Raw genomic sequence first — 23,720 nt, 5'->3', positions numbered from 1 at the left:
GAACGCTATTTAATCTTTTCCAATCTGTTGAGCGGTGCAGCTCAAATCTGTACGACCCGAAATACCCCAGCACCATTCCTGATCTGAAAATGGAGAAGCACTTACTTTGTGCTGGCGGCCAGAAACAGAGCTTAGCAATGCTGCTAATTGTCTAAAGCCTCAAAAGGTTTCCACCTGAGTTAGAAGGGCTTGTGGCTTTTTGGTGATCCGGGGCCACAGAGGGCACGTAGGGACATTTCCGCTGGCTCTATCAGATAAATAAGTTAAAACTGCCCTCAAACACAACTTGGCTTAAGTGCGCCAAAAGAAAGCTGGCTTATCAGAGAGCAGCGAACAATGAAATGCTATCAAGCTAAGCTCCGACAGTGGCAGTTTAGTTAAGCTAAGAGAGACAACACCCCCAGTGGTTTTTGAGGTTTTAATCTTTAACACAGCTACTGCAGGTATGCTAACCATGCTGAAGGCCTGAAGGGGTTCAGGAATTAATTCTTTCTGAGCTGATCCTTTTTAACCCTTTGGGCAAACTGTTAGCCCCACATAAAAAGGCAACACGTGAATAAAAGCAGGTAAATATTCTTAAGGTCCAGTATGTAGGATTTAGGGGGATATATTGGCAGAAATTAAATCATTTTGTACTTTGTAACGGGCCATGGGGAGCAGGTCTTCGTCTATGGAGTCTAAGATGTTGAACCGCCAGGTTTCTACAGTAGCCCAGATTGGACAAACCAAACAAAAGGCTCTAAAAAGGGCCATCCGCGTTTTAGTGTCTTTGTGTTAGCAACTGTATTCTGAAGCTCCTCTGTGATAAGCAGTGTCAGAAAAACACAGATTTTTAAAGTAAAACTGCTTTTTTCAGTGTTTTTGTAAGTTTTAATCCCCCAGTCCATTTGTATTGGAGAGACAGTGACCTCTGTGAATAATTCAGCTCCTGGTAAAAAAAACCTCCTTAACATCTGGATCTCAAGTTATCAAAGAGAAAAGGTGAGCACACACTCCCTTACGAGCAGAACAACAATGGAGTAACACTGAGTTGTAACATTAAGTTATCAGAGAAAAAAGTGAGCACACATTTGCAGGTGCTGGGCTTGCAGCTCCTCACTGACATGCCCAACAAGCGTTGGAAAAAACACTGATCTGTAACGTGAAACTGCTTTATTCAGTGTTTTTACTGGTGTTTTTTCACCTGTTGTGTTTGTTTTTGATAGGAGGAGACCTCCGCAGATAATTCAGGTCCTGAATTATTCAAAACCTCCTCAACAACGAACTCTTAAGGAATTCTAACTGAGAGAAGATTCAGCTGGTTGCAATCGGCAGCTCTCACTGCTAGATGCAGTAAACCCCTCCCCCATAAAATTTTTTACACACTGTTCCTTTAAGATGGATATAAAATCACAATAAGTATATGCTAATGTGAAACTGTTAGTAGCGGAACATTTCTGTTTAAATTATTTCAATAAACAGAAGCATAAAAATAAACAACTCAATATATTAAAATGTTTTTGGAGCTTTTGATAACATTTATTTTAGTGCCATGTCTTGGAGTTTTGAACAGCGGCAAGGACTGGACTGACATGAGGCAGCCTGTTCATTATCCAAAGAAACAGCCATTTCCGACTGCGTTTGACGGGTGCACCTCAGTACCACCGATGCACAGGTCAGAGGCCTGACAGCAGTGTGACAGGTGTTAGTCTGGCACACAGGCTGCTGAATGCTTTGTAGCACAGTGACAACATTCTTGACAAACCATTTCAATCCCTCGTGCCTCCCTGACCCCAAACAAATAAATATGACCCAACACAAATAGGGATGACATGTGCCTATTCAATCCCTCCCATCATCTATTGTGCTATTATGACTGCCAGTCCAGAGGAGACCAACATGTACACTTGATGGTAGCTATTCAACCACTTGGACACCTTGTGCTCCACCTCTTCCTATTGCTTCAGTGGAGGAAAAAGCTCTGATCTTTTGTTCAGTGGAGGGGAGAGAAAAGTGGGTTTCCCATTTTCCAATTTCTACCTGCCAAGTTGCACCACAGCTACAAGTCTGTTGGCCAGTCAATTTGCCAATCAGAGCACATATGGGGGAAAAATGAGTGTGAGTGTGTGGTCATGTGTGCATGTGTGTGCATCAAACATGGCCAGCTCACTGCCTTTGAACGTATATTAGCTGTAGTAACACATGTAGAGACCTAACAAAGGAGCTTTTCAAGTTCCCTGTTGATACCAAAGATAAAGAGACAAAAACATCCCTGTGCAACTGCATGTGCACATAGTATGCGATCGACTGTGTGTTTGTGTGTATCCAGTGAAGCGTGTGCACCGTAATCTCGCTCACAGTGTGTGTGTTTTCTGTATGTGTGTGCATGCATAAGAGAATGGAAATAACTTCAGTGTCTATGATTCCAGGTGAACCAGAGGAAAACATTTCCTGAGAAGAGTGTTTGTCATCCAGCCCACTTTTGAAGCAGCGGAATAGCAAGTGTGACAAAAAGCACTCATGTAAAATAACTGCAAATTGCATGAAAGCCCTGGACACTGAAAAGAAAGCTTCTGAATGGATGTAAAATTAAAATATTGAGACATGTTTCAAAGTAAGTGCACATATGTCCATCTCACTGCATTTACAGTGTAAATCATTGTTTGTGTAAGTGAGGAAGCCTGTCAGACTAATATGGCACAAATAGGAAAAACATCATAACGAAGACAGAAATAAACACAAATTTGAATTCCTTACCTCGGGACTTCATGCCAATGACACGGTTCTCTACAATGTCAATCCGACCCACGCTGTGCTTTCCACTAAGAGAAAGAAAGCGACAGACAACTTTCAGGACACACACTCACATTAATTTCACCTTTTTCAGAATAGTCCATATAAGGAGCCTTCAGTAAGTAAGAGCTTAATTCTCCTGAAAAATGTGATAACTGCTTAATAGATAATACCAAGATAAAAAAAAAAATCCAATTAATAAAGAGCAAACAATACAACACAACAACCACAAAAGAATTCACACCTCTGTTACATTATGTCTCTTTATGATATTTCCACGTATCCTGTGCGTCATTGTTAAGTTTAGCCTCAGAAGCAGCTGAGGCATCTCCTATAAACTGTGTTTTAGGTATCATCTCTTCTCCTTGAATGTGACATTTTAAATCATGAAGCTAAAAAAGTTATTTTACTCTCCCCTGACAATGGAGATTAATTCCATTTCACTAATTCAGATCTATAAATGCTACAAATACCTCAAAACAATGTCCTAAAATTATGACAATTTCACTATAAAAAAGCAAACTAATTGGCAACAAGCTCAAAGCTTAAAAGCGGTAGAGGAAAGATATTTTTCCTCAGTCAGCTCACCTTCAATACTCCTTTATTTGGACAATATGACAACAGAGATGGAGACAGAGTGGAGCAGACACAGGAGTGAAAACTGGGAAAACTGGTGGGATTTGATCCAAGGCAAGCAGCGACAAACACTCATGATTCCAGAGGTGGTGAACTTAACCACTGCTCCACCTCTGGGGGCACTACTATGATGGAGAAGCTTCCTTACAACTGGATATCTAACAAATCACTCATGGAAGGTAAAAGTGCTTTTCAGTACATGCTTAATGCTTACCCAATCTCATTGAGGTATGAGAAGATATTCAGCGGTGAGTTCTTGGAATTGCCATCGTTCAGGTTGGTAACCTTCACAGGCACTCCTAAAGGGTTAAAAGATATTCTTTAATGATCACAAACCAACATGGATATAACATAAAAAATATAAAACTTAATGCTAAATTCAGCAATGTCTGAATCTACTTTTAATATTTGAAATTCAAAAACTTACATGCAATTAATGCAACATTTTCTTTGACGGTTGATAAAATAGATGCATTTTATATTCACAACAGATTTATAGCAAATGTTTTCTTTTTTTTACCCTATACCATTTACTCAAATATATTGCAAGACAATTGGCATTACTTTTATTGCTGTTAGTGTCATACATTGTTTAACTGAAAATTATTTTTGGATACAAGATATTGTTCCCTTTACTGACTTATGCAGGAGAAAAAATCCCTCCAGTTGTAAACCACAGTTACCTGGCTGGTGTTCCGTTTAAATTTTGCACTTAAAGCAGTGTACATTCCAGCTAATAACACACACACACACACACACACACACACACGTTATTTTTTATGAGAATTAACAGCAAAATCAAATTAGTAGCACTTATTCTTGTATTTTTGTTTATTTTTGCTCTCATTTAGTTCCTCCTACACAAAGTCTTATGTTGTTTCTGATTAATTTTGTTGTTGCCAAAGAAAGAAAGAAATATTTCAGAAAAGTAGTCCTTAAATACAAAACTGTATTGCAAAAGCAATTACTTTGAATTTTTATAGAAACTGCATCTGTGTAAATTTTCATATCATTCACTACTAAAACAAAATGCTGATGTGATGCTGATACAGCTGTCTGACATTACCAGCCAGATGTGTTTTTTTGTTGTGATCAGGGAATCATTTAATACATAACTAACAAAGAACAATGAATAAAAATGTAATCTTTGGGGAATTAATCAACAGATTTGGGAACTGTCTTTTTAACTGACAAAATTATCAAAAACAAAAAAAGAGTTGATCAAATCTGCTGACAAGTGCTCATTATCCCAGTCGCTGAAATCAATAGTCGTCAGCTAAAAGTAAAAACCGCCACAAAAGGAGGTGGTGAGAAGGGCTAATAAATTCAAAGGCCCTGCTCGTTTGAAAGCTGTGAAATTGTGGGCAGGCCTTTTCCTAATTCAATTACACACGCAGCTTTGTTACCCATACTCTCTTTAGCGCTGAGAGTTTTTTGCACCGCTGAGTGTTTGTGTGTTCATGTGCAGGAGACAAAACCACTTGCAGATTCATCATCACCCATCTCCATACTGCTACGTCTCTAACACACACACACACACACACACACACACACACACACACACACACACCAGTTTGTGTTAAAAAAAAAGAAAAAAACACCCACACTTACTCCACACACTTCCTCTCCAAAGCCACTTAAACCAAGTACACATCAATCACTGTCGTGGACGTTCTTATTCATGGCCTTCAATGAGCAACACAGCCAAAGGTGGAGGCAAAGAAACAAACATGAGACATATGTGTGAGTGTGTGTGTGTCCATGTGCGTTGAAAAAGGAATATAACCATTTGCGGACTACACAAGGAGAGGAAATAAGAAAAGATCTCACTCTCCACCCGCAGTCCTATACATAGTTCAGCATGCCTGCAGTCGGAGAGAAGAGCAGCACTTCTGTTCCCCTTTCAACCAGCATTTACAAAAGCCCTGATAGGAATGACACGTGAAGGACTTGACAAATTTTTTTAGACAAGGGCTTTGTTAATGGCCCATTCTCATATCGCGGGAATGGTGGTAGCTCCCATGGAAGAAGAAAAAGTACCTCCCAGAGCAGGAGAGGGCAGTATGGATGGTGCATTATTAAAACCGCGCCCCCTCCCAGATACCTAATAATTAGATTAAAAGTTCAAATAAATTAAGTATCTGAACGTGGGAGTGTAGGGGCTGGCCTTTCGTGCCTGTGCTCTCTTTTTCCCTCGCTCTCTCCATCATGCAGGTTCTATCATTCACTGAGGGGTCTTTTTCTCTCCGTGATCCTTTTCTTCAGTTTTTTTGCAGCCTAACAGTGCAGACAATGGGAGCACAGACACAGTTGTAGGAAAAATTACTGCTTTACATTTTTCCTCTCTGTCTCTTTTTCCTCTCCACTTCTTTGGTATGAAAGGAGGGAGGGATGATTTTTTTTTCTTAAAAAGGGAGAGAATTGGGGAATGGAGTGTTTGACGGGGAAAAAGGTTCCTGTCGTTAAATATTCTTTTTTAATCAGTGAGAAAACTTTGGTGAGAAAGGCAGGGATGAAAAGGTGGGAGGGGGAATGAAATGAAACATTCTTGTGCTGATCTTGTGCTCAGAGGGAGGAGTAGGCTCGGGCCTTTGTGTGGACAACTAAAACAGCTTTTGTCATAGGGTGCTCAATAAAGGCACAGAGAATATGTGTGAAAATGGAGCGCAGACCTGCAAAGAACCCGCGAAACCAGACTAGGCTTTACTACTGCATAAAGCATACCTCATCTCCAGCTGAACTGACACCAACCTACTTGTTTTATAGTTAAACATTTTCTTGTTGAAACTGGTTACTAGTTCCCCCAAAGAAACACTATTTCAGTGCAGATACATGTTGACTATTGAATGGCATTTTAATTAGCAACGCTGGTGGTCGCAAATATTCCCACCAAAACTTCTGCCAACCTCTTGAACGTCACTTAAATCACTGTTACAGCTCATAAAGATGTCCATATGATCAGAGGAGCTAGTGTCTCTTAGCCGATTGATGTTAGTGCTCTGCAGCCTCCACCAGTGACCAGGGATGAAGGGACATCTGTGCCATTTGCCCCAGGCTTGGATGTTCCTTGCCATTTTCTCTTTACGCAAACATGTGACACTTTCCACTATTCAGCTCGGCTCTCTTGGCTATATATCTAATGAGTGTTTCTCTGGCCCCTCAGGGCTTGGTGTATTAGCTGGACTTAATGCTTCCGGCCTGTGTGTGTGCCCCCAGGCCAAACATGGCAGCTTTGGACCAAGTAAAGCTGTGAGAGGTTAAGGATAAGTCTGGGTGGTCAGGAGTGGTGATAAAGTACAACTGGGTCAGCTTGTGAGCTGCAGCCCTGCGGTGATAAACATCAGTGTTAAGTAACATGAAGGGACATTGAGTGAGGATGGACACTATTTCTTACCGATAGATCATAGAAGTTTAGAACTGATAACATTCAATTAAAATAATAATAATAATAATAATTAAAATAATAATAAAAAAAAAACAATAATAAATAATAACAATAAAAATAATGCAAACTACTTTTTCAGTATATGTGCAAGATTTACAACAAAAAAACTATTCCATCAACTTGGTTTTGATTCACGACATATGTCAGACACCAAGCATTGAAGCACTGAATTTCATTTGCCTTAAATTTTAACCTAATTCAAGCTAAAATACAGGAGACAAGGTTGCATTCAGCAGACAGATATCAAATCCATTTCACAACTAGAGGGGCATTCATAGAGCACACAGGCCTCCGCCAAGGCCAAACGCCTGTGGTGCAATATGACAGTTAATACCGATTACGCTGTCTCAACCATAGACTGTTAAATAATGGACGTAGGTACTGTGACGTAGGGCTGGGCGATATGGAAAAAAGTAAAAAAGATCATGATAACTTTTTTCAAATCAGTTGATATCAATATAAATCAGGATATACATCAAATCACTATTTCTGTCAAGCTTAAAGGTTCCCTTTTACTCCTAAGATTAATTTTGGTTTAAATATTTATTTTCTGTCATTCACTGAACATGACAAATATACTGTAGAACAGGAACCACCGACTGGGGGACCTATTCAACTAAAATTCAAAGAGGTCCAGTTACTAAAATTTCCTCCCAGCAAAGGTCCGAACCTCAAACCTAAAATCAACATCATGATTAATTGAACATTTTACTTTGATTACGATTAATGAATGATCATTTTGCTTTTTTTGACAGAGAAATCAACAGGTGATACATGTTGCAAGCACAAACCATTTTTGAACTCTATCTCCAGTACATCAGCGGTGTTGGGAGAATCTTCCGGGTTCTTGGTCATCAGGTACAGGTCAGAAGGAGCATGACTCTGAAAAACACACAAAAAACACACACTCATTCTCTCTGTTTCACACACTTTTATTCCCACTGATGAATAACCAGGACCTTCTGAGACCTCATCAAGCAACAGTGACACAGATGTGGGAGACTTTTGTGTGAGGTGATGAGGGACAACTCGAGACATGGCGGGGAGAAGAAAAGAGAAGATGGTGCGTGAAAAAGGGGAAACCTGAAAACACCATCCATCAGGAGTTGAGTGAAGACAAAAAAGAGAGAGAAAAAAAATCAATGTTTCATTTTTCTCCTCTATTTGGTTTCATTTTCCCTGCATGGCCCTTCGCCACAGGGGAAGGCGGGGAAAAGTGGGATGAGGTAAGGAGAGTGGGAAAGGGCAACAAAAAGAAATGACTCACATCCCCAAAAGCAGTGAACACTTGACAAGTCAAAACACACCTGATACTATGACAGAAGCTATTTCAGCAACACTATGTCCTCAACAATATTCTGCCTGTCTGTAAAAATCTGCAGATTCTATCATGTGTCTGCCCTACCTGTCTTCACTTCCTCTAATCTTCCAGTTTTCCAGCTCTGATTTTCTGAGTGACGTTTTGCTTCTATTTTATTTTCAAATGAAGAATTTCGCTAAATGGGCATCACACAACAAAGTCCACACCCTAAACCCACTAAAGTTGTCCTGGGTGACAGACGTTTGTCGTTTTTCCAGTTGGTGGGAGCAGGGAACGATTTCAGTAAGTCATGGTTGAGACCTAAAAGAGCGTGGCGCGGCCTGACGTGTCTGCCCAGCGATGTGGCCCTCCAACAATTACACAGCATTAGGACAAGACGATGGCCAATGTCTCCTGAGCTGAGGCAAATTGCAGGGGGACGATGCAAAATAACTACTGGGTGCATTTAAATGGAAAGCTTTACCAGACACTAAATCATCATACAATAACTAATCGGCATTCGCTCGTTGCCTGTCAGGGTAGAGAAAACGAGCATCGCAATCACTTTCCTTCCTTTTAACTAAACACCAAAATTGACTGGGAAGGCGACCGTCTTCCTCTCCTTCATTTTCTGCCTCAGTGCCCTGAAAGATGCCAAATGAGAGCGAACAGGAGAGGGGCGAAATGACTACCTTAAAAAGCCCTTTGATGCATACTCTTTGAGGGGGGAAAGACAAGCTGAATTATAAATACTGGAGAATACGAACAGTTCCTGTGGTGTTATATGCTGGTTATGAAAGAATGTCTTTTTTGAGCCTTCAAATTAAGTGTTTGTTTAATACTTTCATGGTTTTGCCATGTTATGCATTAATTTAAGAGACGGTTTGAGATTTTGTTTTTCTGCCTAAAAAGATTGAAGTTTACTTTTCTTCATTTAGATTTGGATAAATAAATATTTTGATTTCTGGCTTGAGAAGAATTTTAATGTACCTGTTGAATTTAAAGATATCATGGTTTTTGTTGTTTTTAAAACAACAGAAGTATTAAATGGCTTTAAACAGTGGTTCCCAATTGGTGGGTCATGATCCAAAAGTGGGTCTCGGGTGCATTGTGAATGGATCACAAGTGATGTTTTTAAAAAACACACCTTATTTTTAAGCACAGACGCACAGACTTTGTTAAGGGATTCTTTTATTATGCAAATACATTTCTTTTCTAGTACTGCAATAAATCTGTTGCTCTGTTCTTGGTTTTATTTGGTCTATTAACATACTGTGCCTTTGCAGCATTACTGGTCTTGATCAGTAATATGCTATTTTTGGCTGCAGTCCTATTTTTTACTAAGCTTCAAGTAATTTCACTTTATTTTTGCACAATATTTTATTTCATTGTGTTCTAAGCACACGTGTTGTTTACATTTTGTGAAATAAAATGAAATATGTGGTAATTTGTCTTAGGTGTGGACCTTGAACTAATGACTAAGGAGAAACATGGACCACAAGGCCTGATATAGAAGAATTTCCACCTGATAAATTAAAAACACATGTTTAAAATGTATACAAATTCATGCTTCTGGTTGAGCAATGCTTGAAAAATCATGCATGCTCCAAACATGATAGCTCAAACTTAGTATTGGACTACTGGATAAAGAGAAAAAAGGAAACAGTAAGGGGAATAGGCTTGTTTCCAGTGAGCGAGAGATCAATGCATTTCAATTCAAACCCCCTGCAGGTGGACCTGTCCCAAAGCCATGGCCCTGAAAGAGTGGAAAAGGTAGAGACAGAGAGGGCGGGGGCAGGGGGTATTGGTGGGAAATGGGGCATGAAGCGCACCATCATGTAGCACAGAGCAGCTCCTTTGGCAGTCTTTGCTTCTGCCATATTGTTGTGCTAAACGTGGCCCATACAGCAAAGGAGAAGGCTGACGCATGAACTTAAAGCAAGTAAATTTCTATCTTTCCACATATTAGTTGCCTCATTGGTTTTCAATCGAAGCCAACGGAGCCAAAAGAGGCAGAGGTGGCAGGAGGGAGAGGGGGGAGGAGAGGAGGGGAGAGTTGAGAGGGAGATAGAAGAGGATGGTAAAAACATCTTTGGCGCAATGGGTTGGAAATGACGCTTAAATCACCACGTTTCAAGTCTGTCCTTCTCTTTAAAATGCAAACATGGCAAATTGAGACAAGAATAAAACAATATACATGTGATGTGCTGGAGAGATGTTTACATTCTTAACACCCAGGATGCTTTGGTTAATGTTCGGGCCTCAGCTGAATTTAATGAGGACAACAGGCACTTCTACATGGAGGCATAACTATAGTGATGCCAAGAGGGACACGGGGAGCGCTCGCTAAGTATTACAGGTCAGACCAATCAGACCTGAGGGCGGCGAAGGTGCATGACAAACGCTGACCTCTTTGCTTCAAAGCACACATTCACATACATACATACACCTACAAGCCTACTTCCTTCCCCTTAAGGCAGTCTTATGTCCATCTATCTTTCCAGCCAGCCATGCGACCAGCAGAAAACAAGTCTTCATTTCCTCTAGGTGAGCAGAGGCTCGGCGTCACGCTCCTTTACTCCCGGTCAACACAAGCAGTGGCCCATCAGCTCCCTGATCAAAGAGCGCAGTGGGCCTAAGGAAGCTCACTGACACAGGGTATAATTAAGACTGAGGTGATGTTTTAATGACTCAAGACGAGTGTCAAGCTGCCTCAGGCTGGGCCCTGACTGCTCATGTGTGGAGGGACAGCGACCGAAAGAGGATGTAATGAGAAAACTGAGGGTTGTGGAGATGTTTAACAATTGCTAAACTGCTGATCAAATCTGATGAATAGCAAAAAATAACAAAAGTAGCAAACTAGACATTAATAAAAATCTGACCTGTTAAAGCCATCTACAGATATGGTTAAAATAAAGGTTTCCCACTCCTTTTAATGGCCTATTCCAGAATTCTGGCCTACACATTTTTGTTGACAAAATTTCAAAACTTTTCCAGGACGTTTCAAGGACTCATAAGAACAATTTCCTTTTCTTGCCTGACTTGGCTGGCATTTTTCAAACATATCAGATTCAAACTCTATTTAATCATGATTTCTGCTAGCTGGCATGCATAAAGGGAGAGACAGAACGTGGGGAGAAACTTAATAAAAGAACATGATGGTAAACAAAATGTCACTCATCGACATATTTGAGCTACATTACGACAGAAAAAAAATAGCTGTCATTTTAAATTATGTAAAAGGTTATCCATGTAAGATAACTGTAACAATTTCAACAAAATTCCATGAGTTTTCCACAACTTTTAATGATTTTTTGTTTATTCAATGACTTTTCCAGGCCTGGAAAATGTGACTGACCCTGCATATAGAACAACTACTAGACATATGTTCTGAATAGCCACAATATATCCTACATATAAATAGCAAGCAAACACTTCCATTAAACATCTTGAAATTAAGCTAAAAGAAGAAGCAGTCTAATGAACAGATTGACTCATCAAAGGTTTAGTGGCAGAGTCAAAGGAGGAAAAGGTCTTGGTGTAAAAAGCGTCACCATAAATCACCAAGCCCGGGATCCATTGTCTGGCTGACTGTGTTTAAGTAAGGTGTTACTTAACTTTACTTTTTGAAAGTCTTTCAAATCCAATATTGCCGTAAAGCAGGCCTGCTCACTATTTTGCAACATTGCCTATATTGGTATAGGTAGGTAGGGATAGAATTTCAAGCATATCACCCCACACTGATGCCAACAAAATCAGAATTGAAAGTGGGGCCATGATTTGTTTAACTTAACAAGAACTTCTACCTCAACAGGTGCATGCTAATAGTGATAAATATGACTGTATAGGCATGATAATAGGCAGCTGAAGTTGCCCTGGGTGCATGTCATCACATAGGTAAATGCTGCCAGGAGGAGGTGAATAAATAAAAAGTCACCAGGCCATTGTGCCACAGGCAGGTGGTTAGGGGTTATCAGGAAGGATACAGTGTTAATCATAGAGTAACCTGAACTCTGCTGACTCTTATCTACAGGAGAACATATGAGCGACCATTTGGGCATTTCCAAGTTTGACTGAGTTGAGCAGAGAGGGGCTTTTGTACAACATGTGGGGGGCGTTTTGGGGTTTGAATAGTTGTGGTCCGCCCCAAGCCTTTAGGGCTGTAACTAGAGGAGTGAGAGAGGCTGATACATAGAGGAGATACTTAGAACAAGATGACCTCTAAGATGACCCTCTGGGTTGATCAGAATCTGTCATGCTGGTTTGAGCATTTAGGTGAGAAATTCACCTTGTCATTTTTTATTTGTGTTAATTTCCTTAAGTTGTTAATTTTTATGCAAATAACTTTGTCATATTTGGTGAAACTGTCACTATAGTCACACAGAGGTACGTGAGGCAGATAATCTGTCGAGAAACATGTTCCTTCTCCTCATAGTGCGTCTAATGTCTAATTTTTCAAGAATCCACTGCACGTGAACAAAAGCAACCAATTGGAGCCGAGGAGTCTAGTAGCAGCCGTCAATTATATCAATCACAGCCCATGAACTGCAGTCAAACTGCAAAACTAGGCAGCACTGATCAAATATTAATCAAGATTCTGTTACCACATCACCTATTTCTCACCTCAAATGTTTTCAGAAACATATTTTAGTGTGCTGTAAAACAAGAAAGTTTGTGACCCAGTGACCATGCTGAAAACAGCCAAGCCAAAACAAAGCACCACCCACCAGCCAGAGCAAACTTTCTCATTTTACAGCTCAACAGTGCACTAAAATGTGTTTCTGAAAACAACTGAGGCAAGAAATAGGCAATGCAGTCTCAGAATCTTGATTTATATTTGATAAGCGCTGCCTTGTTTGACAGTTGGACCACAGTTCACAATCCATGGTTGACAGGAATGACAGCTGCGTTAAGAGACTCCTCAGCTTTGATTGGTTGTTTTCCTTTTGCGCAGATTCTTGCAAATGCCATTAGAAGCAGCATGAAGAGGAGGGACATGATTTATGTTCACAGATTATGTCTCACGTACTACTGTGTGGATATTAGAACAGTTTAATCAAATATGAGTTTTTATTACCATTTTTTCATAACTAGCTTTATATAACATTAAAATTAATGTTTAACCTAAAGGAATTATAACTAAATATTGTGTTGTTGTGATGTTTACTCTGACCCTAATTACCAAACATATCTGAAAATTGCTCAATAATCTTAGCTTGTTCAAAGTTCAAGATATTTCGTGTCCTGGGTAATGTATTCAAATCCTTTTACCACTCTGGACCCCTGCACCATAAATATTTCATTGAATTTAATGCCATTAATTGATTCAATATTGGAGTAAATGGTCCAACACAAAACGCCTGAATGAAATCAGTTACACAATACTGTCATCATACATCGCTATGCTATTGAGTCGGTTCGCCTCATTCTTTTCAAAACATTTCTCCACAGGCCGACCACTAAAGAGGCAGCGGAGGGGTGGGAAAGGGACAGAGAAAGAGAGTGAGAGAGATAGAGGTCTGTGAGTTACAGTGGCCCTGCCCCTGCATCTCCACTCCAGCAGCGCGGGACCCCTCGCCTCCTTGTGACACCCCGTCCATTGGAGACTCATCTGTCTGGCGCACTGCCTTTGTACTTTACTGTTACTGGTGACATTTTGGTGTCACGGTGTCACGATGAAATGGCTCCCCTCCCACGTCGCAGCCCGCGGCGGCGCAACTAGTGGAACAATGAGGTCCCGAGGAGTTGGGGCTGGAACTCAGGAGGCCCCAGCTGGGCGCAACGCCCTAACCCTTCCCCCTCCCCGGCTCCCATGAAATCGGGAATTAGTCGAAGCGTTGCTGACGACAAGTCAGTGTCTGTGTGTCCCAGGCTCTTCCCAGGGCCCGGAGACGACCCGGGGTGAGGAGAGACAGAGACACAGATACAGCGACCAAGTGATGGGAGCTTTTGGGGTCACTGGGGGCAACCTGTATGTACTGCTTTGACCTCTCACCCTTGCAGAGATCAAACTCCTTCTCACCCATGGCATGGTGGGAGAGTGAGTCGTGTTTGTCTCTGGTGGGGCTGGCATGGGTCAACAGGAGGGACAGTAGCTTTACTGCCATGTTATTTTTACGATCACTCCAAGTCGATAATGCATTTTAACAGTAAAGACAAAGATGTAGTGTTTTGTATGTCAGCTTTTGTGGAAATGACAGCAAACAAAGGAGATTTTTTTACTGTACTTAATCGTAAACCGTACCAATTTTGAAATCTATTTCTGTTTGGATTGACAAATGTTCTCCACAACTTTGTCCCTGAACGTTCTATTCATTTTAGATTACATCTAGATTATATCATAGTGAACAATGAAGTAGTACAAAAGACTATGAAAACAGGTACTGATTTGAAGATAACATCGACTGTCCAGATGTTTATATAGAATCTCAAGACATTTTATCCAAAACTGATGAGGTTGAAATATTCTTGTCACCTGTACAAATGGACAAATGTCTTAACCCTAACCCTAACCCTAACCCTTAATGTTTTAAACTGTCAGCCTAAGAGTAACCAACCATCTGCAATTACAAATAAAGTGTCTTATCTCTTAATCAAGTTTTACAGGTTCATGAACAATGGTTTCAACATTTCAGATTAAAATTAAACTGTTTTGATGAAAGTCAGTATTATCAGTGAAGTTACATTTGTGCAAAAGAAGAATATGTTATTTAATACAGGTGATTTTTTTGGCATGTAAGCAGTGCTTTTTCATTACAGCGTGCAGTGTGTATGCAAATAATTGGCTTTAGTTGCCTTAATATGTCAGTTTCATTAGGTTAATCAGCACATCACAGTCCAAAGGGTGAAGAAACACAGGAATAAATAACAGCAGGACCAAATTTGGTCCTGCTGTTATTTGGGAACTGGTCTTACCTTGGGATTCTCCAGGATGCCAGACTCATAACTGTAAAGAAACATAATTTAGAAAATTACAGTCTCTCTATGTCAGAAAACATAATTATTGAAACAGGAACTACAGAAGGTGTGTCACACTAGTTCTACCCACCTGATGTGCATGAGGTTGGCGTCCTTGCTCCAGGGTGCTCGAGGAGTGACAGGCACAGGGATGCCATGTTTCTACAGTTTGACAGAGAAAGATGTTGTTATTTTACATACTTTTTGCCTGTAACTACACCCAAAGGTTAGAGACTTCAAATCAAAGGGTCTACTTGTCAGTCGAGAAAGTTCTGAATACATGGAAACCATTTCCAGCGGCTGGTTTTTGGAGTGCTGTGTAACCGAAATACAAACTATTTCCCCACACTGCTTTAGTCTTTAAGAATCAGTGATGAAAAGAAAAGAAAACAAAAAATATATATCTTTGGTGTGTTCAAAGCAAAAGTCAACAATTCAGTGTCTTAAGATTGTATGATTTCACAAGTACTCCAGAGGCCAGCAACAATGTAGTTTTGTTTAAACATCATGACCACCCTCTAGTGGGAAAAACTGGTCCGGACCACCATCTAATGGGACATGAACAAACAGCCGGTGAATGTTTGTGTGGTCCAAATAATCTCAGACTAGTTAAATTTACTATAAATATAATCATGGTAGTGAGATAAAATTATAGAAAGAGAGCAGGGATGTTATAGTAAATAATACATATTTTCACAATAAGCATTTAAATTCAACACAAAGGGTGACAGGGTTTAATTTTTTGTTCAAAAACCATTGAGCTTTTGTCAACACATATGGATAAGATGACACTTCACTGACTCGCAAGAGAGGAATTTGTTACAGCAGCACAAAACACAACCAGATACAGATTCAAAAGGGATTAAAAACAGAACAAACGAAAAACAAATTGGGAGAGCTGTACAATAAAATGAAAGCTACATAGACATACAAAATAAGCACAGAAGAGCATTCAGTGAGTAGAAAATAATCTATATCATAAACTGATATAAGAAAGATATATATACACAGTATATATCTAAAAAAAAATAGCCAGGTATTTCTGATGTAATGTAATCACCTTTTGTTGTGGTTGTTGTTGTTAATATGCTGCTGAGGAATCCTCGCAAATGCTTCAGACAAAAACTTTTTCCAACCAAAATTTCAAATCTAATACTTTGATAAACCTGTATAAATAAAATAAAATGTTAATCTGTGACAAATACAGTACTTTTGGCCTGTTTGTTAAACAAATAATTAATTTTAGGACATTACCTTTTGCTCTTTGGACATTTTAAAGACCAAAGAGAGAATCAGTAACTCCAAGTCACTGATAGATTTATCAATGTTAAAAAGAAATCTTTACCTGGCAGCTTTGGATTTGACCAAACTGAATTAAGGTTTTATGATTTTGACATTACCAGACTGATAAAGTTACCTGTGCATACTCCATCAGGTCTTTTCTCCCCTTGAAGCAGTTGTAGAATTCAGAGACTCTCCACGGTGCAATGATCTGCACAAACAGATATAGAGAGTGACAACCTGGTTCACAGTTCAAGCCTTAACCTCAATACTGTAAAAGAGTAAACCCACCTTGACTTCAGGGTAGAGGGCGTAGCATACGAGCTCAAAACGAATCTGGTCATTGCCCTGAAAAAAACAAACACAATGGCTCAGCTTTATGTAGCAGGTGAGATGTCTTTATTTGTATTTAGGTAAACACTTTGAAATCAACACCAGTGACTGAACATGTTAGCAGTATGGCTGGAACTTACTACTGTTTTCATTGTTGAATGAACTGTTGGTCTGTAAAAACGTTGTCAGAAAATAATGATAAATTCCCTTTGCTATTTCCCAAAGCCCAAGTTGACCTTTCAAATAGCTACTTTTATGAATCCAACAGTCTAAACCTAGAGATCTTCACTTTACTATCATAGAAGACAAGAAAACAGAAGAGGAAAAAAAACTAATCAGTTATTAAAATAGTTAATTGTTTTTCTGATTATTGACTAAATCACTGATTGCCCAACTAAAAATTAATTTATTTATTCCTACAATATCCTGTACAGTGTCTCTTTCTTCATTAATCAGCTTGAAGATAAAAACCTAAATACAGGGGGAATATGGGTGGGGGGTGTTAAGCGGCATTGACTTAACTACCACATATATAAACAAATAAACTTTCTTAATTAAAATAATTTAGAAATAAAAAACTACAACAACAACTTCTGAAACATTTCAGTCACAGATGTTGAAGTTACAAGGTATATTATTATTTGAGATCTGTGTTGTAACTTTATGAAGTGGTATCTGTCTCCATCTACTGCCAAAATTTGGACACTGCATTTCAACTGATAATACATTTTTAAGTGGAAATAACACAAGAAAAATCTTTAAAAATATTGAATGACAAACTGTATTTTAACAAAATTGTAAAGATATTCATGTGAATTCATCATGCATTATATTATTTATGTAATTATACTTACACTATGATAAGCTTGATAGTATTAACATTCTTCCAGCTAGCACAGCTGCAGTTACACAGCACTTTATGTTAGGTGAACAAAAGTTTCTCTCTCCAAAAGAGATGAGATGTAGTGAAGTCTTTCATCATCAATTAACAACAAATCAAATCATTATTTTTCTACCTTTGTACTGTCATATTGTGATTAAAAAAACTACAACTTAGATTACTGCTCCACATAAGAGTGTCCTAAAATATGTTTGTACCTTCAAGAGCACTGTATATTCCACTAGACTACAAACTAGGTGCAACTAACTTGTTGTTGTTTCTATTATTTTTTTTTTAACACTTTAGAACAATTTATTTTTATTCCAGGTGTAATTTTATAGTAAAGGTTCAAATAGTGAATGCTGTGCTGTGTCACAGCTATTTATGAGGTAAAGCATGAGAGATGATCTCAGTAACCCACAAACAAAGCCAACGTGCCTGGATATTGAGTTTGAAATACAGATCTTTGAAAGAAGTATCTACCCATAAAATTAACTCCAATGACAGTGCAAAAGGATTATAAATAAAGTAGTCAAATGTTGCATTAAATCTGGGCTGCGATTCAACATTTGTCATTTACTGCAGAAAACTATTCGGCAGGATTCTAAAGCACAAAATTATATTTGCATTTCCCTTTGAACTGCGGTGACTCATTTCATTTGGCTGATGGTTCAATGCAGTGTGAGGAAAAATGCAGGCAATAGAGATGATAACATCTGTCTCAGATTTGCAGGAAACGTCTATTTGCTTTTAATGAATGGACTAAAGAGAAAGAAAATTATAGTTTCTGAATGAAGAAGGGCAGAAATTGCTCTGAGGAGGGCAGATTTCTGACAAACTGTTGCAGTTTGGTTAAAAAAGTTAATGTTCAACTATGCAAACATATGGCCTAAATCCTCATGTCCAGACTGTGGACGGTGACCCAGTTAGTTTGTGTTTAGAAAAGACTTTCTCTGGTGTCCTGTGGATCAGGCACACAGCATGTAACCTCAATGTGGAGGGTATAATTTCAGGTAAGTGGTCTGTTGTTCTGTACTCCCAAAACATACTATTTTCTGTCCCAGCTCTAGAATAAAGGCAAGAAAATGGAAAGACTTATTTAAATACATTTAATTTGGGTTCTGGGATTTAGTCATACTTGCAGATTCTTGAATATTTGTTTTCTCCAGAGTGTAGTTTCTTCTCCTGTGTCTGGTTTACCTTTCCAGTAGCACCATGGGAGACAAACTGGGCACCCTCTCTGCGTGCAATTTGGACAAGACGGCGAGCGATGCAGGGCCGTGCTATTGCAGTGCCCAGCAGGTATCGGTCCTCATAGATGGCATTTGCCTGAACTGCAGGCCAGATGAACTCCTCTACAAACTCTTTGCGCAGGTCTTCAACATAAACCTACACAACAATAGATAAAAGGACACAGAACAGGGCTTCGTGTTAAGTCTTCTATAATTCTATTCTTTGGGCCATTTATTTTTGTGACAAATATTTAATGAATTATTTATGATATCTTTCCCTTCTAGAAAAGGGACATTACTGATAATTGCAAAAGCCCTTGTCTAATACTGTAAGTACGTGATGCGAGTGCTCACTCAAGAATAAGATTACAGCAGCTACTGATGTCCATTCATTACAGCTTGCTATGACACTGTACTCTACAAGGCGGAAACTTGATTTTGGTCATTATCATTGCATGTTCAGATCATAGTGAGCATAAAAAAAACAATACTTCTTAATTAGTATAGCCAGATGCTTATAGGATAAATTCAATTCACTTTCTTACAGGAAAAAGATGAATGTCAGCTTCTTTAGTGTCCGTGTTTCCCATAAGCACATGAATGCTGAATATTCTAAAAATACCAGTATGGGGCACCTGGGGGTCAAAGTGCTAACCATGAAGCACAACATTCCAGGCTCGGACCTTTCAACCCTAAATCGAAAGGTCAAGGGGCCTTTTATTATTCACTGTTGCTACAGCTTAAGGCAAGTTAGATTCGAAAACTTTTTGAGATGTCTTCAATAGAGCAGGGATTTCACCAATTTAAGACCAATTTTACAAAGACCAAAGGAAAAACATGAACTGACATAAATTACTCAGAATTAGGGACAATTTTACCTAAATGTTTATTATAACATAAAGCATGACCTTTTAGTCAATTTAAAAAGTCAGTCGATCTGCTTAAAATGTTCTACTTCGGCTTGCCATTAACGTGAGAGACATTCAGTAAATTCTTTAAAAAGTAGATATTACTCATTATTTTGAGATTTTACAATGCAATGCCAGAAAAAAAAATCATAGCAACCTTCTTCCAATTTCTTAGCATTTTTAAGACTGAAAATTTTGATTTGAGACATTTAAAGCCTTATTTTTAGATGAATGCCTTTTATCAATGGTAACGCTGTGTTACTGTTCCCCACTTCTCTCTTCTCTCATTTATAGCAATCATTTGTCATTCTTGGAGAAATGCTGTGTAGGAGGACACAAAATTACAGATGATGCCCTTCAAGCAAAGCCATATTTCATTGTCTCTTACCTTCTTTGCACCAAGGCTTTCTGCCTTTTTCACTGCAGCTTCAAAATCTTCCTCTTGCCCAATGTTGGCCTAGAAAAAACAGAAAAACAAATTTATTTGCAACAAATTTATTTGCACCTCAAGGTGACAAAACTATGCACATTTTCAACACAATTACAAATGAATAACTGTGCAGTTACTTCAGTTTAGAGCTCCCATAGAATAACATGCAAGCTTATGACCACGGAATTGTTAATTCAACCAATCCATGATCTTGTAATTCAGATAACGTCTGCTGAGGAGATGTAGCAACCACCTCATGGTGGAAAACATGCATGAACACCCCTCAAGAGGCTGTCTGATCTCCTGAACTTAACACTAAACAAGGGAATATTTTCCTGATAAGACATGATACTGATTTAGTAAATGGACAAATCTGTAGCACAAACACTTTACAATGCCTTTGATATTTTCAGTACTTAATCCTTTTAATTTAAGTGTATTTCAAATAATAGGTTCACAGTAGATTTTGGATGAGTCATGTTTAATGCTTTTACTCAATAACAAAACTTGTATTTCTGACACTCCAGTGGAAGCTACTATGTAAACTCCTTTCTAATACTTGTGAATTGCACTTGCATGCCTTGCAGGTGCATTACTTATTAATTTAACATACAGATATCAACTGTGTTGAAAACCTTATCACTGCTGCATAACACATTCCAGTAAAATCATTAGTAGTTATTAATAATTATTCAAACTAATGGTTGTTAGTGTGTAATTATCATTTTTTGCCTGACTGTTTGCTGATGCAATCTTTTCTGACTAGTAAAAACAAGCGCATGGTTTCACCAGTCAAGTCAATGATGCATTGGATCAGTGCTTGCTATTCTTCCTCTACTTCTCTGGAGAGCTGAAGCCAAAAAGGACTGCACCTCACATGCCACAGCAGTGAACCACAATCACCCATCCCCCCACACTGAACCACCAACCCACTGAATGAAAAGTTAGACAACAAGAAAATCTGCCTGCTTTGCAGTTCTAAACTGCCCCTGAGCAGGAAGTAAATCCAGCTAGATCTGCACTGGCATTATGAAGCCAAATCCTGTGTGGTTGGGAGTTAACTCATATTGTAGCTCTGACAGGACTTTTGGGACAGCCAATGAAAAACTCCAACAGTACCGGATGACAAATTGCGTCAGCTGTTGGAAAAGCAAACTAACCACCTGCTGCACACACACTTGTCCTTGAGCCTTACCAAGAATGTTATCACATCGTAGCCCTGTTCTTTCAGCCAAACCAGAATACAGGATGTGTCCAGTCCGCCACTGTAGGCCAGAACCACTGTACCTTTAGACATGATGTGGTCTGTTCAGTCCAACAGGCAGAGAAGCTGTGGAGGGGCAGCAGAGAAGAGACAGCGAAGGGGCATTATTAGTAACCAGCCTAGTTGGAGTTAAAATGTCAACATATAACCCGGGTGTGCTGGGGAGCTTAACAACATCCTGTAATATCAAATCCATAAAAGCACATGTGGCAGGCAGCTTCAACAGCTTCATTCATCTTAAAAGCAGCAAAGGACAGGCTTGAAGCAGCAGATATGTAATTGACAAGTTGATCAAGGGGAAATCAACTGACAGTTGTTTTAATCTATTTTACATTTAAGTAATTTATTAGGAAAAAAGACACATTTGCTGCTTAGGCTATGTTTTAATGCTGACTGTTTAACAGACAAAAGCAGTTTGACACCTTGAGCTCTAGGAACTGACATTTTAGACAAGAAATGAATAATGACTGAATGACAGTTTATTCAGTAAAGCAAATAATCACTAGTTGCAGTCATAGAATAATCAGCCAGTGTTATTAAAGTGCTTTATAGAAAGATAGCACATGTGACAGGTGGCACTTATCTAGCAAAACAGTGCACCTGTGTTATTTAAGGCTTAAAAATAAAAGTTTCTCATTCTGTTTTCCAATATACTACAGGCAATCAGTTTTGATTACCTTTTTACAATCTATTAACCCTTTGATCAAACCTGGATCAACATTATTTCTCCTGTGCTGCATTCAGAAACCTGCCACAAGTATTTAAACCTTTAAAACCTGAGCTAATTTTGACTAAATTGGATTATTTCCAAAAACATAGGGGAAGAGGCAATAAACAACTTGACAAGCAATAGCCTGCAAACTGCAGAGACTTAGCAGATTTGGAAATTTTATTTTTTTGAAGCTGGAGGAAAACGTGAACTACATCTCTAAAAAAATAAAATTTCCGGAAAAATAACTCTTAAAATATATAAGAAATATATTTTAAGAGTTATTTTTCCTGAGCATTTCATTGCTTTGTTTCATTAATTTATGACATATTTTGCACTCATTTTCAGTTCAGCTTTCAGTTTTTCCGTAAGCTGATCGTTGCATTCACCCCATGTTTCTAAAACAAACATTTGTCTAGGGTTAATAAATCAGAAAGCATACATCACTTAAAACTTGGATCATCTGACAGAACAACACAGCTCTTGGTTTGAGGAAGCCGGTTTATAGGCGGTTCCCGTCGTCCTGAGTCGAACTCTTGAGAAACTTCTTTAGTGTGAAAAAAATGTATCACCCCACGCAAAGTGATCCAAATCCAAATGTTTTGCCAGAGAGAGGGGATAAAAAATGAGTAAACGTGGGTACTGTGAGTTTTCACGTGGTTGAACAGCCTTATCAGAAAAGAAACATTCAAGCTAACCGATGCCTATTAACACGGACACAGCGATTTTTATGAAGTTTAATTCAAACATTTTGTGTCTCTTATGTATCCTAACCCAACACGTTAAGAGGCTCGTGGCGTTAAAAGTACTTAAATTAGCAAAATACATAGACATTGTTGTCTTTTTAGCTAACCGAGCTACATCTTTGCAAGGCACTTTGAAGCTACTAAACCATTCGTGCCAGTTTAAAAACCCTCGCGACAAACCGTTACTCGATACTGTCGCTGTGGTTAACAGGCAAAACCCCAAATTAAAGAATAAAAACAAGAAAGTGGTTTTCACTTACGAAAGAGTAGACTGTTTGGGATAAGCACACGTTATCCGGAGGGGTTGTTGGTGTTGGTCGGACGGTGAGGAGTGCAGAGAAATCAGCGGCGGCGTGTTGATTTCTGCATCTGCTGCGGTCTGACTGGTCCAACCGACATTGCGTCATCCATAAAGCGCGCATTGTCCTCACGTGCCCACTTGTTGCTGCTGTTTGTCATACAGTCAACGTGTTAAAAAGATGTTTATGAAAGATGCTATAAAGTTGCATCATGATTGCAACTGTAGACTCTATCCTATAAGGGTCATAAGGCCTGAATATTTTCAATTTTCACCATTTAAAGGGATAGTTCAGATTTTTTTAAACTGGGGTTGAATTGGTTTTTTATCAATAGATAGTATATTTCAAACACTAGATGTTTGTTGTAGTGTAGTGTAATGTAATTCTATTTAAACAGGGACAGTGCACAATAAAACATTAACTATAAATAAATATAAACCATATATAAAACAAGGACAGATACTTTGTACCAGGTTTTAGCAAAGCTGCTATTTTCCACCCACAGTACCTGGGCAGATAGTTAGGACA

General features: G+C 38.9%; 1 protein-coding gene across 1 annotated transcript in view; it reads right to left on the bottom strand.

Annotated features, from left to right (window-relative positions):
* The window catches only part of ass1 (argininosuccinate synthase 1), a 32,176-nt gene extending 8,895 nt beyond the window's left edge, over positions 1 to 23,281 (bottom strand). Inside the window, exons 1-11 of the mRNA XM_042509351.1 lie at positions 23,154 to 23,281; positions 21,370 to 21,504; positions 20,133 to 20,201; positions 18,805 to 18,993; positions 16,683 to 16,739; positions 16,528 to 16,602; positions 15,202 to 15,272; positions 15,069 to 15,099; positions 7,645 to 7,735; positions 3,623 to 3,707; positions 2,737 to 2,801 (exon numbers count right to left, since the gene is read on the bottom strand). Coding sequence (XP_042365285.1) covers positions 2,737 to 2,801; positions 3,623 to 3,707; positions 7,645 to 7,735; positions 15,069 to 15,099; positions 15,202 to 15,272; positions 16,528 to 16,602; positions 16,683 to 16,739; positions 18,805 to 18,993; positions 20,133 to 20,201; positions 21,370 to 21,471 — 835 coding nt within the window. The 5' untranslated portion in view covers positions 21,472 to 21,504; positions 23,154 to 23,281. The remainder of the gene's footprint in view (positions 1 to 2,736; positions 2,802 to 3,622; positions 3,708 to 7,644; positions 7,736 to 15,068; positions 15,100 to 15,201; positions 15,273 to 16,527; positions 16,603 to 16,682; positions 16,740 to 18,804; positions 18,994 to 20,132; positions 20,202 to 21,369; positions 21,505 to 23,153) is intronic.
* Between the last annotated feature and the right edge of the window lie 439 nt (positions 23,282 to 23,720).

Source organism: Plectropomus leopardus, chromosome 20 (genome assembly GCF_008729295.1).
Source record: "Plectropomus leopardus isolate mb chromosome 20, YSFRI_Pleo_2.0, whole genome shotgun sequence".
NCBI lineage: Eukaryota > Metazoa > Chordata > Actinopteri > Perciformes > Serranidae > Plectropomus > Plectropomus leopardus.
This window is presented reverse-complemented; position numbering and strand designations above follow the sequence as displayed.